This window comes from Oncorhynchus masou, chromosome 10 (assembly GCF_036934945.1).
Source record: "Oncorhynchus masou masou isolate Uvic2021 chromosome 10, UVic_Omas_1.1, whole genome shotgun sequence".
NCBI lineage: Eukaryota > Metazoa > Chordata > Actinopteri > Salmoniformes > Salmonidae > Oncorhynchus > Oncorhynchus masou.
The window spans coordinates 39899242-39917991 of NC_088221.1; the positions used below are offsets into that span (position 1 = coordinate 39899242).

Genomic DNA, 18750 nt, shown 5'->3' on the forward strand with positions numbered 1-18750 from the left:
TCGCTTTAACGAAAATGTAACTGCTCAGTGAACCATGGCTTAAATCACCCATAATTAGACAGGAAGGAGACTAACGCGAAATGAATGGCTGACGTTAAAACAGAAAACAGACAATTAAACAAAATCTAACAAAAATAAATAGCCTACATATTTTGCAGAACACCGATTTCTTTCACCAGATTCGTCACCTACGTCAATTAATCTTAATTAATGTCTATATAAGGACATGTCATGGCCACGATTCAAGTTGGGAGTGGGAACGCACACATCTTTACAGTATCACTTGTGGTCACACCATTTTTGGACTCTATATTTGCACAACATAGTCCCTTTGGTGGCTTGTCGACAGATATGATCAATTCATAAACATTGTATTCAAATCCATTGCCAATCTTGTTCAACACCGATTATAGCCCATCTAACACCATCCACAAAAATAAATACTGTAGACCAGGAGTAGCCTATGGAGTCTTCACCCGAAGAATATTAGGATACCTTTCTATCTTAAACCGGTTGGCGTACGAGTGAACCTTACAGTGCAACTTAATGTTCTGGTTCAAGTGATCAGTGAGGTTCTGAGTGAATTTGAGGCGCGCCTAATGGCTTGTTTTTAAAGGATGTATCTCGTTGCCGGTTAGGATTAATGTGTCTTTTAATCGACATTCTAAGAGACGGAGCGGCAGTTGGAGCGCACCTTCAGCCCCAGTCTAAATTGCTTCCATACAAAGGTCATGACTCAGAGTCCATTATTGCCCCGAATCATTTTTTTCCGCTAATCGCCCTGTGCGCTACAGCGCTGCTGTCAGTATGATTACATGAGCTACCCGTGACTGTATAGGCCTATTAATACTAGAGATGGTCGATAACATCCCAAATGTTCTGTTTACTCAGCAGGTAGGACCTTCCTGTTTTCCTTTTAGACTGATAGTCAGTCATCTCTCTGTGGTTTGTTAGTGTCTTAAATTTATGCCTGTGAAAGTTTGTGTGCCTGCGTGTGAGAGAATGTTTGTTTGCTGAGCTACTTTGTTGTTCTTCCTCTTTTGAAAATCTAAACGAATGGCACCTGAATGTTTTTGCAATATGGAGACACAGTTTGTGATATATTGAAAACCTAAACATAAAATGTGCTATATACACACAAACATCTGCCACAATAATCATATTACTTATATATATTTTTAAAACAAACACCTAATACACCTATTATTATTAGCCTATTATTATAATTATTATCACTAATATGCTATTAGTATCACTAATATTATTATTATTATTATATTTGGCAAAGCAATTGAATAATTTCACAGACAATATTAAAATTAAATCAGTCGTGCATTTTCAAGAAAAAAACGTATATGCTTATGAAAGTAAGACAAATGATAAGTGTTCGTATTCCCTTTGTGCATGTTCGATAGCCTATTTACGTTTTGGTTCAGCTATTCATTGTGAGAAAGGTTGAAGGATGGCAGACAAACATAAAGCCCATGTAGGACACATTAAAAACGTCAGCAAGGTATCCTGGAATCAGTTTTACTGGGCAGTAGAGGCCTAAAATGAAAACGAGATATCCTATCCGGAAATACGCACTTTGATGCTCACTTTAATATCTCACTACTTTATATAATATGAACCTCTGAGCAAACTCAAGAAGTTTTAACTTTCGTGCAAATTGCGTTTATCAAGAAAAACAGTAATCTTCTAATACCTGTTTCGAAATTGAGTCCTTGGGAGCTATGACATGCAACAAAGAGGATTGTTTTTCCTTAAACTAAATGCCATGAACCTGGCACCCTCGTCGCCTTTTTTTCCCCTCTGAATACGTTTTTACCTGAAATAAAATCCGTCTGACCTAAAACGCAGAGAGAGAAAGTTAGGGAGGGAGAAAGCGAGTTGTTATCGTCAGCACTCTGCACTGTGTCATTGGGCCGAAGTATTTGACAGTTGGAATGATCTGTAAATACTTCATTAAACTGTATATGAGTTAGGCTACCCCTTGTGCCTCATGGTCCACTTCTGGTAAGATTTACAAATGATAACATAAACACACACCCCCAAGAAATCTATTCGTGTTTGAAAGAGGTGGAGGTAGGAGGGGCTCGCGAGCTTCCAGAATTTGATCGGCCCACTTAAATTAAGAACAAACAGCGGAGGTCGAGTAATGATGGATGGAGCGCGTGCACAATGTTTGGGCCAGGAATCATTTGACCCGCTACATGGATTGTCCTCCAGAAGGACACCATGCCAGATGTGCATTATTGTCAATACTTGTACAGCATTCTTCATATTACTTCCTATGGGATGGATGATAAGCCTTTACTGGAAAACAAGAGGAGAAATCATGGAATATCAGACTGGGCAAAGCTCTATTCTTGAACATCTAGAAATTGAGACAAACAATTATTCAAATGGGCAACTGAGTGACTTAGTTATCTTGATGAGCATGTTATAGCTCAATGAAGGACTCAGGAAGTTTATTATGCACATTATAAACTGGGTGGTTCGAGCCCTGAATGTTGATTGGCTGACAGCCATGGTATATCAGACCATATACCACGGGTATGACAAAACATTTATTTTTACTGCTCTAATTACATTGGTAACCAGTTTATGATAGCAATAAGGCACCTCAGGGGTTTGTGGGATATGGCCAATATATCACGGCTAAGGGCTGTATCCAGGCACTCTGCGTTGCGTCATGCATAAGAACAGCCCTCATGCCTTATTGCTTAATTATGGAATGGTGTTTGCTTGACATTTTAATATCTGAAATAAGTTAGCGGTCTTTAATGGGTGTATATGAGGGGCACAACAGCAAAATGACAGGTCCACTGGTTGTTGAGGGTATAGGGTGTTTAGATATTGGAACAGGATGTATGGCTACTAGTCTAACTCCATTTCCATCCTGTCTCTTTAACCTACAGTTAGATTAAAGCATCGGGGAGGTGTAGCTCAGCTGAAAACACTGTTTTTCCAACACCGTTGTCACACATTTATCCTCTGACCCAACGCCTAAAAGGGGACATCAAGGTCAGGCATATGGTTAGAGCACATGGAAACAGATATGGTTGAATACTAGCCCTATATTCAACCTAAGTACAACTATTCATGTGAGTAAGGAGGGAAGAAAGAGAGAAGGAGAGAGAGAGGTGGAGAGGGGGGAGAGAGAGAGAGGTGGGGAGAGAGGGGAAAGAGAGAGAGAAAGAGCGAGAGAGGGGAGAGAGAGGTGGGGAAAGAGAGGGTGTGAGAGAGAGGGGGAGAGGAGAGAGAGAGAAAGAAGGGGAGAGGAGAGAGAGAGAAAGAAGGAGAGAGGGGAGAGAGAGAAGAGAGAGAAGGGGAGAGAGAAGGAGAGAGAAGGAAATCTTATCTGTTCATCAATGAAGGAGGGGCTTGGGGGTGACCATTTTATAGCTAGTGATGATGCAGCCATTTGAGAGTCGTCAAAGGCAAGCTGATAGGGTTTGAAGTCCACCTCACTAAGTCAAGGAGACAGAACATCAAACACATTTCTAACTAATCAACACACAGGTCCAACATCAAACATATACACTGATGCACGATCGCACATGCACACGCACGTTCGTAGGCACATAAGCAAGTAAGCACACACACACATGCGCTCACACACGCATACATACACACATTTATCGCTTTACCCATCAATATTGGTGGCCTTGACTCAGAGCTCACATGAGTATCTCTCACCAATGAGCACTCAAGCAGGAAGCCTTGAGTTCTGGGAAAATAAACTTCATGCTCAGCAGTTATATCATACTACATTGTTTTGGTGTGAAGTTAGGTGATGCATGTAGATGTTGAAGTCTTCTTACCATGAGTTTCATCAGACGCTGGGGTCTTGTGGTTTGCATGGTCTTGTCCCAATCAGTGTGTGACTGTCTCAGCTGTCTCAGCCGTCCCCCAGTGTTTCCGTCTCAAATGCATCTGAAGCGCTTTTCCGAACCCGGACATGAGAATGGCTTTGTGGGTAAGACAAAAGCGGAAAAGACTGTTTCTCTTCGTGAATCCCTTAGTGGGCGGAGCTAGCTGCCATGAAGAATGTCAATCATTGACTGACAGACACCAATGAGGAAGCTTTAAATCTCCCAGGTAAATCCCTTTGATTTGCTAAAAAACAAAAAGCTACAAAAAGCAGTTAATCATTGAAAGCAAGCCCTAGTGAAAGACATTTAATGTCCCAAAGATGAAGGGAACAAATACCTTGGTCTGAGCGTCCGACAGATGAACAGAAACCCCAGGATGGGTTGAAGATTCAACCATTTCAGGTTCCACACGAGGGATTTCAATGTTTCTTATTGAGTGTTTCTGTGTGTGCATATACTTGTGTGTGTGTGTGTGTTTGTGTATGTGTGTGTGCTGCAGCTGTCCCTGTGTGGCAGTGTTGGTGTGATTCTGATCTATTCCTTGGTAAGGAGAGGCCAGGGTTAGAGGCCAGGGTTAGAGGCCAGAGCAGTGCTGTGATCTCCTGTTTGTTATTGCTATGCTGCCCTTGGACAGGTTAACACAGCACTACATCAACCCCCTCCTTTGAGTTTGACAGTACGGTAGTACTACCACCTCCCCCCACTGCCTTATCCATCAATCCATCTATCCATTCTTTAAAAGCCCTCTGTGGTCCTACTAACATGGAACATATTGAGGGCCGTGTAGTGCCAAGGCCAGGAAGAAGCAGACAGCATCCGAAATGCAACCCTATTCCCTACATATTGCAATAGTTCTGACCAGAACTGATACGAGTTCTGGTCAAAAGTAGTGCTCTATGTAAGGAATAGGGTGTCATTTGGTGGTGGCTTTATAACTGCTAATCACAAACAGATATATTTATCAGACCTCAGCCCGTCACCACCACACTACAACAACCACCTGCAGCACCACCCCCACCAATAAGACTACAACCAACAACACTACAACCACCACCACCACTACCACTAAAACAACTACCACCAACAATACTACTAGACCACCAGCAGCAATAATAGTACCACCACCACCACCACAAGCACTATTAAAACCACCATTACGTCCACCACCACCACCACTACTACCACCACCATTACTTCAACCACTACCACAACTGCAACTGCAACTACCACCACCACCACCACCACAACAGCTACTAACACTACTACTACGACCACCACTACTACTACCACCACTGCCACCAATACCAGCACCACCAATACTACTACCACCACAACTACCATAACCAGCACTATCACCACAACCAATACTAATACCACCAACACCACTACAACAACCACTACCACCAATACTACTACAACCACCACTACTACTACCACAACCAACAACAACACTACCACCACCACAACTACCACCACTAAAACCACTACCAATACCTCTACCACCACCAGTAATACTACTACCATCAGCACTACAAAACAAACACTTATTTTTACACCACCACCAACACTACTACCACCACCATTATTTCAACCACCACCCCGACCACAACCACAACCACAATTACCACAACCACCCCTACTATCACCACCACCAATTCTACTAACACCACTACCACAAAAAAATACCAATACTACCACCACCATCATAACTACCAAGAACACCACTACTCCCACAACCACCAGTACCACAATACCACCATTACCACCACCACTACCTCCACTACAACTACCACCACTACCACCACACCTACCACCACCATTACCTCAACCACCACGTGACCACTTCCACAACTACTACTACCACCACAATTATCACAACCACCACCACAACTACTACCAACATCACTACCACAAAAACCACCACTACTACACCACCATAATAACTACCATGACCACCATTACCACCACCACCACAAGCATTACTACCACCACAATTACCACCACCAATACCACGACAACTACCAAAACCACCACTACAACTACCACAACTAACAACCCACCACTACCATCATGACCACCATTGGGGCGGCAGGGTAGCCTAGTGGTTAGAGCATTGGACTAGTAACTGCAAGTTTGCAAGTTCAAACCCCCGAGCTGACAAGGTACAAATCTGTCATTCTGCCCTTGAACAGGCAGTTAACCCACTGTTCCTAGGCCATCATTGAAAATAAGAATTTGTTCTTAAATAAAGGTAAAATAAATAAAAATTACTACTACTAAAACCACCACAACTACCCCTACTATCACCACCAGCATTTCTACTACCACAACCCCGTTACTACCACCAGCAGCACAAAAACTACTGGCACCACCACCACAAACCAGCAATACTGCTACCACCACTATCACTAACACCACCACTACTACTACCACCATTACTTCCATCACTACTAGTATCACAACCACCACGTGTTGCTGTGTGTTTTGTTGCCAACCTTCCTTTGCTACCTGACAACTTTACGGTTTTCACTTTTTAATTACCGTTTATATTTTTAGTTTTCCCTCACTTAACTTTTTTTTCATTCAACTTTTTCACTACGGCGAGAATAGCTGTGCTGCAGGCCCAGCTTCAGATGCAATCGTTAGGCAAGGGTAATTTCAGTGTAGGAAAGGATGAAACAGCATCTGTGCCACCAGTAAGTACAGATAGTAACATTAGTATAAATCCCCTGGCACGGTCCCCACAGCCGGACAACTTTCTCACGGCTTCTGGAGGGAAATGCTGTAGGAACGCTCAACCGGTGTCGCTCATTGAGCCGACAGAAACTTTCAACCGGTTCTCACCATTAATCAGCGAGACGGAGTCTGAGGCCGAGCCTTCTCTTGTCTCTACTCCTCCCGTTACGGGGTCTGAGACACCGAAGCTTCCCACCATTAGCTCTGACAAATTGAAAACCCTAGTCATTGGCGACTCCATTACCAGCAGTATTGGCGACTCCATTACCCGCAGTATTAGACATAAAACGAATCATCCAGCGATCATACACTGTTTACCAGGGGACAGGGCTACCGACGTTAAGGCTAATCTGAAGATGGTGCTGGCTAAAGCTAAAACTGGTGAGTGTAGAGAGTATAGAGATATTGTTATCCACTTCGGCACCAACGATGTTAGGATGAAACAGTCAGAGGACAACAAGCGCAACATAGCTTCAGCATGTAAATCAGCTAGAAAGATGTGTCGGCATCGAGTAATTGTCTCTGGCCCCCTCCCAGTGAGGGGGAGTGAAGAGCTCTACAGCAGAGTCTCACAACTCAATCGCTGGTTGAAAACTGTTTTCTGCCCCTCCCAAAAGATAGAATTTGTAGATAATTGGCCCTTTTTCTGGGACTCACCCACAAACAGGACCAAGCCTGGCCTGCTGAGGAGTGACGGACTCCATCCTAGCTGGAGGGGTGCTCTCATCTTATCTACCAACATAGTCAGGGCTCTAACTCCTCTAGCTCCACAATGAAATAGGGTGCAGGCCAGGCAGCAGGCTGTTAGCGAGCCTGACAGCTTAGTGGAGTCTGCCACTAGCACAGTCAGTGTAGTGAGCTCAGCTATCCACATTGAGACCGTGTCTGTGCCTCAACCTAGGTTGGGCAAAACTAAACATGGCGGTGTTCGCCTTAGCAATCTCACTAGGATAAAGACCTCCTCCATTCCTGTCATTATTGAAAGAGATCGTGATACCTTACATCTCAAAATAGGGCTACTTAATGTTAGATCCCTCACTTCAAAGGCAGTTATAGTCAATGATCATAATCTTGATGTGATTGGCCTGACTGAAACATGGCTTAAGCCTGATTAATTTACTGTGTTAAATGAGGCCTCACCTCCTGGCTACACTAGTGACCATATCCCCCGTGCATCCGGCAAAGGCGGAGGTGTTGCTAACATTTACGATAGCACATTTCAATTTACAAAAAAAATAATGACGTTTTCGTCTTTTGAGCTTCTAGTCATGAAATCTATGCAGCCTACTCAATCACTTTTTATAGCTAATATTTACAGGCCTCCTGGGCCATATACAGCGTTCCTCACTGAGTTCCCTGAATTCCTTATCAGACCTTGTATTCATAGCAGATAATATTCTAATTTTTGGTGATTTTAATATTCACATGGAAAAGTCCACAGACCCACACCAAAAGTCTTTCGGAGCCATCATCGACTCGGTTTTGTCCAACATGTCTCTGGACCTACTCACTGTCACAGTCATACTCTAGACCTAGTTTTGTACAATGGAATAAATGTTGTGGATCTGAATGTTTTTCCTCATAATCCTGGACTATCGGACCACCATTTTATTACGTTTGCAATCGCAACAAATAATCTGCTCAGACCCCAACCAAGTAGCATCAAAAGTCGTGCTATAAATTCTCAGACAACACTAAGATTCCTTGATGCCCTTCCAGACTCCCTCTGCTTACCTAAGGACATCAGAGGACAAAAATCAGTTAACCACCTAACTGAGGAACTCAATTTAACCTTGCGCAACACCCCAGATGCAGTTGCACCCCTAAAAGCTAAAAACATTTGTCATAAGAATCTAGCTCCCTGGTATACAGAAAATACCCAAGCTCTGAAGCAAGCTTCAAGAAAATTGGAACGGAAATGGCGCCACACCAAACTGGAAGTCTTCCGACTAGCTTGGAAAGACAGTACCGTGCAGTATCGAAGAGCCCTTACTGCTGCTCGATCATCCTATTTTTCCAACTTAATTGAGGAAAATAAGAACACTCCAAAATGTATTTTTGATACTGTCGCAAAGCTAACTAAAAAGCAGCATTCCCCAAGAGAGGATGGCTTTCACTTTAGCAGTAATAAATTAATGAACTTCTTTGAGGAAAAGATCGTGATCATCACGGACTCCTCTTTAAATCTGCGTATTCCTCCAAAACTCAGTTGTCCTGAGTCTTCCATTCCTCTCAATTTTTTGGGAAAAAGCTGTTGCGCAGCAACTCACTGCCATCCTGAAGACAAACAATGTATACGAAATGCTTCAGTCTGGTTTTAGACCCCATCATAGCACTGAGATTGCACTTGTGAAGGTGATAAATTACCTTTTAATGGCATCAGACCGAGGCTCTGCATCTGTCCTCGTGCTCCTAGACCTTCGTGCTGCTTTTGATACTATCGATCACCACATTCTTTTGGAGAGATTGGAAACCCAAATTGGTCTACATGGACAAGTTCTGGCCTGGTTTAGATCTTATCTGTCGGAAAGATATCAGTTTGTCTCTGTGAATGGTTTGTCCTCTGAAAAATCAACTGTAAATTTCAGTGTTCCTCAAGGTTCCTTGTTAGGACCACTTTTGTTTTCACTATATATTTTACCTCTTGGGGATGTCATTCGAAAACATAATGTTAACTTTCACTGCTATGCGGATGACACACAGCTGTACATTTCAATGAAACATAGTGAAGCCCCAAAATTGCCCTCACTAGAAGCCTGTGTTTCAGACATAAGGAAGTGGATGGCTGCAAACTTTCTACTTTTAAACTCGGACAAAACAGAGATGCTTTTTCTAGGTACCAAGAAACAAAGAGATCTTCTGTTGAATCTGACAATTAATCTTGATGGTTGTACTCAAATGAAACTGTGAAGGACCTCGGCGTTACTCTGGACCCTGATCTCTCTTTTGACGAACATATCAAGACTGTTTCAAGGACAGCTTTTTTTCCATCTACGTAACATTGCAAAAATCAGAAACTTTCTGTCCAAAAATGATGCAGAAAAATTAATCCATGCTTTTGTTACTTCTAGGTTAGACTACTGCAATGCTCTACTTTCCAGCCATCCGGATAAAACACTAAATAAACTTCAGTTAGTGCTAAATACGGCTGCTAGAATCCTGACTAGAACCAAAAATAATTATCATTTTACTCCAGTGCTAGCCTCCCTACACTGGCTTCCTGTTAAGGCAAGGGCTGATTTAAAGGTTTTACTGCTAACCTACAAAGCATTACATGGGCTTGCTCCTACCTATCTCTCTGATTTAGTCCTGGCGTACATACCTACACGTACGCTACGGTCACAAGACACAGGCCTCCTAATTGTCCCTAGAATTTCAAAGCAAACAGCTGGAGGCAGGGCTTTCTCCTATAGAGCTCCATTTTTATGGAATGGTCTGCCTACCCATGTGAGAGACGCAGACTCGGTAAAGACTTAAGTCTTTACTGAAGACTCATCTCTTCAGTGGGTCATATGATTGAGTGTAGTCTGGCCCAGGAGTGTGAAAGTGAACGGAAAGACTCTGGAGCAACGAACCGCCCTTGCTGTCCCTGCCTGGCTGGTTCCCCTCTCTCCACTGGGATTCTCTGCCTCTAACCCTATTACAGGGGCTGAGTCACTGGCTTACTGGTGCTCTTCAATGCCGTCCCTGGGAGGGGTGCGTCACGTGAGTGGGTTGAGTCACTGACGTGATCTTCCTGTCTGGGTTGGCGCCCCAACCTGGGTTGTGCCGTGGCGGATATCTTTGTGGGCTATACTCGGCCTATACCACCCTACCACTACTACCACCACAATTACCACAACCACCAATACTTCCACCACCACCACTAATACCACCACCACCACTACTACCAACACCACTAAAACAAAAAAGCACCACTACTACACTACCATAATAACTACCATGACCATCATTACCACCACCACTACAACTGCCAAAACTACCAACCCACCACTACCACAACCACCACTACTTCAGCCATCACCACCATTACTACCACCACCACAACCACTAACACCAGTACCACAAACAACACCACTACCACAAAAAACACCATTGCTACCACCACCATCATAACTTCCACTACCACCACCACCACCACCACCACCACCATCACCACGACCACCATCACAACCTCCACTACAACCACCAATACTACCACCATCACCACCATGACTCCCACCACCACCACTACCACCACCATTACCACCAATACTACCACCAACACCACAACTACCACTTCCACTACTATCACCACCAGCAATTCTACAACCACCACCACCACTACTACCAACACCACTACCACAAAAACCACCACTACTACACCACCATAACAACTACCACGACCACCATTACCACCACCACAACCACTACTACTAATACCACTTCCACAACCACCACCACTATCAAAACCTTCACTACAACTACCACCACTTCCACCATTACTACCACCACCGTTACCACTACCACTAACATTACCACCACCATTACCACTACCACCAATACCACCACCACAACTACCATCCTTACCACTACTTTAACCACCACCACCACAACTACAACCACCACTACCACTAGTATCACCATCATTAATTCTACAACCACCTCCACTACTAGTCTAACCACCACCACCACAACCAGCACCACCACCACTATTACTACCACCAACAGCACTAAAACTACTTACACCACCGCTACTACCACCACCACTACAACCACCACCACCAGCAGCAATACTTCTACCACCACCACCACCACTACAACTACCACCACCACCACCATGACTACTACCACAACCAGCACTACTACTAACACCACCACCACTACTACTACCACCATTACTTCCACCACCATCACTACTAGTACCACCACAACTACCACCACCACCACTACTAATCTAACCACCACTACCACCACCATTACTTCAACCACCACCCGACCACCACCACAACTACTACTACAACCACAATTACCACAACCACCACTACCACCACCACTACTACCACCACCACCACTACTACCAACACCACTACCACAAAAACCACCACTACTACACCACCATAATAACTACCACCACCACCACCACCACTACCACAACCACTACAACAATTACCACCACCAATACAACTACCAACCCACCACTACCACCACCACCACTCCCATCACCATTACCACTACCACTACTACAACCATCACTACCACTACTACAACCACCACTACTACTACTATCACCACCAGCAATTATACAACCACCACCACCACTACTCTAACCACCACTATCACAACCACCAACACCACCACTACCATCACTACCACAACAGCCAACACCACCACTACCACCACTATCATCACCACCAATTCCACAACCACCACCACAACCACCACCCCGAAATACACAACCACCATCACCACCATTACTACCACCAGCAGCACTAAAACTAATTACACCACCACTACCACCACCAAACCCACCACCACCAGCAATACTACTACCACCACCAGCACGACTACTACCAGCACTACTACTACTACCACCATTACTTCCACCACCATCACCACAACTACCACCACCACCACTACTACTAACACCACTACCACAAACACCACTACCAACAACCACCACCACCACCACCACCACAATACCACTATTACCACCATCACCACCACCACTACTCTAACCACCACTACCACAACCATCACTACCACTACTACCACCACCACCACTACCACAACCAGCACTACTACTACAAGCACGACTATTATCACCACCACCACTACTACTACCATCATTACTTCAACCACCATCACTACTAGTACCACCACCACCACACCTACCCACACTACCACCACCATTACTACCACCACCACTACAACCACTACCACTAGCAATACTAATACCACCACCACTACCACAACCAGCACTACTACTACAAGCACTACTACTAACACCACCACCACTGCCACTACCACCATTACCAACTCCACCACAACAACAACCACCACCAGTTACATTACCACCACCACCACTACAACCACTACTACCATCATCACCAATACCACCACCACTACCACTTAAACCATTACTACCATCATCACCAATATCACCACCATCAAAACTACCCCCAATACTCCCACCACTACACCTAACACCATCACAACTACCACTACCACCACCACCAATACCACCATCATTACCAAACCATTACCACTATCCTGACTACCACTAACACCACTAATACAACCACTACCACCACCACCACTACTGCCACCACCACCACTACTATCATCACCTGCCACCACCACCACTACTACTACTATCATCACTACCACCACTACCGATACTACTACCATTACTACTACCACCACTACAACTGTTACTACCACAACTACAACTATCACAAAGAACACTACAACTACCAACCCACCACTACCACCACTCCCATCACCATTACCACTGCCACTACTACAACCATCACTACCACTACTACAACCACCACCACTACTACTATCACCACCAGCAATTATACAACCACCACCACCACTACTCTAACCACCATTACCACAACCACCAACACCACCACTACCATCACTACCACAACAGCCAACACCACCACTACCACCACAACCACTACTATCACCACCACCAATTCCACAACCACCACCACAACTACAACCACCACCCCGAAATACACAACCACCATCACCACCATTACTACCACCAGCAGCACTAAAACTACTTACACCACCACTACCACCACCAAACCCACCACCACCAGCAATACTACTACCACCACCAGCACTACTACTACCAGCACTACTACTACCACCACCACTACTACTACTACCACCATTACTTCCACCACCATCACTACTACTAACACCACTACCACAAACACCACTACCAACAACCACCACCACCACCACAATACCACTATTACCACCATCACCACCACCACTACTACCACAACCATCACTACCACTACCACTACTACCACCACCACCACTACCACAACCAGCACTACTACTACAAGCACGACTAGTACCACCACCACCACACCTACCCACACTACCACCACCATTACTACCACCACCACTACAACCACTACCACTAGCAATACTAATACCACCACCACTACCACAACCAGCACTACTACTACAAGCACTACTACTAACACCACCACCACTGCCACTACCACCATTTCCAACACCAACACCAACTCCACCACAACAACAACCACCACCAGTTACATTACCACCACCACCACTACAACCACTACTACCATCATCACCAATACCACTAATACCACCACCACTACCACTTAAACCATTACTACCATCATCACCAATACCACCACCATCAAAACTACAACCAATACTCCCACCACTACACCTAACACCATCACAACTACCACTACCACCACCACCACCACCAATAATACCACCATCATTACCAATACCATTACCACTATCCTGACTACCACTAACACCACTAATACAACCACTACCACCACCACCACTACAGCCACCACCACCACTACTACTACTATCATCACTACCACCACTACCGATACTACTACCATTACTACTACCACCACTACAACTGTGACTACCACAACTACAACTATCACAAAGAACACTACAACTACCACCATTACCAAAACTACCACAACCACCAATAGTACTACCACCACCACAACTTCCACCACAATTACCACCACCACCTCAACTACTACCCCAACATCCCCTAATACCACCACCACTGCAACCATCATCATCATTACTACCATGTGGTGGTAGTGGTAGGGGTGGTGTTAATGGTGTAGGTAATAGTGGTTGTGGTATTGGTGGTGTTAGTAGTGGTGGTAGTCGAAAAGGTGGTTGTGTGGGTAGAGGTGTTTGTGGTGTTGGTGTTGGTATTAGTAGTGGTGTTTGTGGTGGTGGTGGTAGTGGTCATGGTGGTAGTAGTGGTGGTTTCCACAACCACAACTATCACCACAACCACTATTACCTACACCATTAACACCACCCCTACCACCACATGCACTACTACTACCACCATTACTTCCACCACGACCACTACTACTTCAACCAAAACCACTACAATTACCACCACCACTACAACTACTACCACTACCACCACAATTACCACCACCACCACTACCACCACCACGAACTCCACAACAACCACTACTACCACCACAATTACCACCACAACTACTACCACCACCACCACCACTAATACCACAACCGCCACCATCACTACAACCACCACAACCACCACGTCCACTCCCACCACTACCCCCACTACAATCACCACCACCTCCACCACAATTAAAATGTCCACCGACATTACCACCACTATCACCAATACCATAACCAATACTACTACCACCACCACTACCACAACCACCAGTAAAACCACCAGTACAACTACCCCCATGACCACCACCAACAACAACAACACTACCACCACCACCACTACTATCACCATCATCAATACTACCACCATCACTGAAAACACTACCAGACCACTACAACACCACCACTATTACCAACACCAGAAATACTACTTCCACCACCACCACTACTTCTACCAACAATAATACCACCAACAATACAACCACCAAAAACTACCACTTCCACCATTACCACCAACACCCCCACCAAAACTAATACCACCACCACCCCACTACCACTACCATCACCCCCACCACTACCACCACAACAACCACCTCACCTACTACCACCACCTCCACCATAATCACCACCACAACTACCACCACCACCTACATTAGCACCACCACCACCACCACCACCACTACCACTACTACCACCAACCCTATACCACAAATACTTCCACCACCACTACTACCACTAGAAACACTACCACTAATACCAACACCAGCAATACTAATACCACCAACACGACCACCATTACTAACAACACCACCAATACGACTACCACTACTACCACTACCACCACTACTACTACCACCCCTACCACTACTACTACCACCACTACTACCACCACCACTACCACAACCACCATTACAACAACCTCATCTACCACATCCACCACTACCACCACCATTACAACTACTGCCACAACCACCACCACCAATACAACATCAACCACCACCATCACCACCACTACCACCACCACCACCAATACCACCTCTACCACTACCACTACAACTACTACTACCACCAATACCACCACTACCACTACTACTACCACCACTACCACCAGTACTACCACTAATACTAACATTACAACCACCAATGCCACCACAACCACCACCAACACCACCACCACATCCACCAATACTACCACAACCACCTCTACCACCACCACCACCAGCACTACCACAACCACCACTACAACAACCAGTAAAACTACCACCATGACCACCAACAACACTACCACCACCAACAACACTACCACCACCACCACCACCAACATCACCACCACCATCACCACCACTACCACTGCCACCACTAAAAGCACTACCACCACTATCACTACCCCCGCTACCACTACCATCACCACCATAAACACCACTACCACTACCAGCACTACCCCCACTGCAACTACCATGACCACCACCACCACAACCACTTCCACCACGACCACTACTAAAACCACCACTACCACTACTACTACCACCACCCCAACTACCACAAATACTTCTACCACCACCACTACCACAACCACCACTACCACCCCCAGTACAACTACCACCATGACCACCACCACCAATAAAATGTCCACCACCACTGCTATTACCTCCACCACCACTACCACCACAATCATCACTACTACCACCATCACCGCTATTACCACCACCAGCAATACTACTACCACCATTACCTCCAATACCACCACTACTTTTACCACTACTACTACCACTGCCAATACCAATACCACAACCACTGCTACCACCAACATCATTACTATCATGACGACCACTACTACCACCACCGTCATTACTACCACCACCACCACTGCTACCGCCACCAACACTACCACCAATACCACCATTACAAACATCCCCACGAATACCACCGACGACACCAATACCAATACCCCTATCGCCACCGCCACTACCACCACTACAACCACTACTACCATCATCACCAATACAACTAATACCACCACCAATTCCCCCAATAATAACACCACTACCACACCTACCACTACCACCACTAACTCCACAACTACCACTACCACCACCAAAACCACCATCACCAATAATACTATCACCACCACTACCAATACCACAACCACCAACACTACTACCACCAGCACTACTACTACCACCACAAAAACAACACTACCACCAACAGCACTACTTCTATCACCACCACCACCACTACTAGTACCACCACCACAATGACTTCCACAATTACTTCCACTACTACTACCAGCACTACTACTATACCACCACTAATACCACCACCATTACTTCAACTACCACCTCTTCCACTACCACAACCACTACTACCACCACTGCTACCCCCACTATCACCACAACCACTACCACCAATACTACTTCCACTACCATCACCACCACTACTACTACTACTACCACCAATACCACCACCACTATTACCACCACTACTACTACCGCACCCCAAACTACCACTACCACAAGCACCACCACCAACACCACCACTACCACTACAAATACTACTACTACCACCACTACTACTAACACCACCACCAACAATACTAACACAACCACCACTACCACCACCATTATGACCGCCACCACCACTGCTAAAACCAAAACTACTACCACCACCATCACTACTACCACCACCAGAAATACTACTACCACCACCACCAACAGCACAACTACTACCAGCAATACTACTAACACCACCACAACTACTACTACCAACATTACTTTCACTACCACCACTACCAACACCAGCACCAACACTACCACCACCATACCTACCACAACCACCGCCATTACCACAGTCACCACCAATACCATTAGTACCACAACCACCACACTTACCACCACCACTACCATCACCACACCTACCACCACCACCATTACCACCACCACCACTACCACCATTACCAGTACCAATACAACTACCATCACCACTACCACCACCACGAATACCACAACCAACACTATCACCACCAGTACCCACACTACCACCACCACCACCACTACCACCATCACTCCTACCACCAACACCAAGACTACCACCACCACCACAACCACCACAACCACCGCCATTAACACAGTCACCACCAATACCATTAGTACCACAACCACCACACTTACCACCACCACTACCATCACCACCACAACCACCATTACCGGTACCAATACAACTACCAACAGCACCACTAATACGACAACCAACACCACCACTACCATGACCCACACTACCACTACCACCACCACCACTAGCACCACTAACACCACCACGACCACCACTATCACCACCAACACCACCACTTAAACCACCACCACTACTAATAGTACAGTCACTACCACCAATACTAATACCACAACTACCACTACCACTACTACTACTACTATCACAACCACGACTACAACCACTACTACTACCACAACCACCACTACAACTGCCACCACTACCAAAACTACCACCACCACCACTGCTACTACCATCACTAACACCACTACCACCACAACAAACAATACTACTACCACCACCAACATGACCAGTACCCACACTACCACTACCACCACCAATACCACTTCCACCACCAATACCACCACAACCACCACCAACACTACCACCACAACCACCACCAACACTACCACCACGACCACTACCACGACCAGTACTACCACCACAATTAACAGTACCCACACTACCACAACCACCACCACCACCAGCACCACTACCACCAACACCAAGACTATCACCACCACTACCACCACAACCACCACCACTACCTCCACCACTACCACCAGCATCACCAATACTACTACCACCACAACCACCACCAACATTAACACAACTACCATGACCACCACCACTATTACCACCACTCACACTACAACCACTACCACCACTACCAACACTACCAGTACTACCACAA

At 45.5% G+C, this 18750-nt stretch overlaps 1 protein-coding gene across 7 annotated transcripts in view; it reads right to left on the reverse strand.

Annotated features, from left to right (window-relative positions):
• The window catches only part of LOC135547618 (DNA-binding protein SATB2-like), a 127765-nt gene extending 123799 nt beyond the window's left edge, over positions 1–3966 (reverse strand). For 6 of the 7 annotated variants that reach the window (XM_064976783.1, XM_064976779.1, XM_064976780.1 and 3 more), the window contains exon 1: positions 3828–3966. In XM_064976783.1, coding sequence (XP_064832855.1) covers positions 3828–3866 — 39 coding nt within the window. In that variant the 5' untranslated portion in view covers positions 3867–3966. The remainder of the gene's footprint in view (positions 1–3827) is intronic. The other variant, XM_064976781.1, reaches the window with a different exon arrangement.
• Between the last annotated feature and the right edge of the window lie 14784 nt (positions 3967–18750).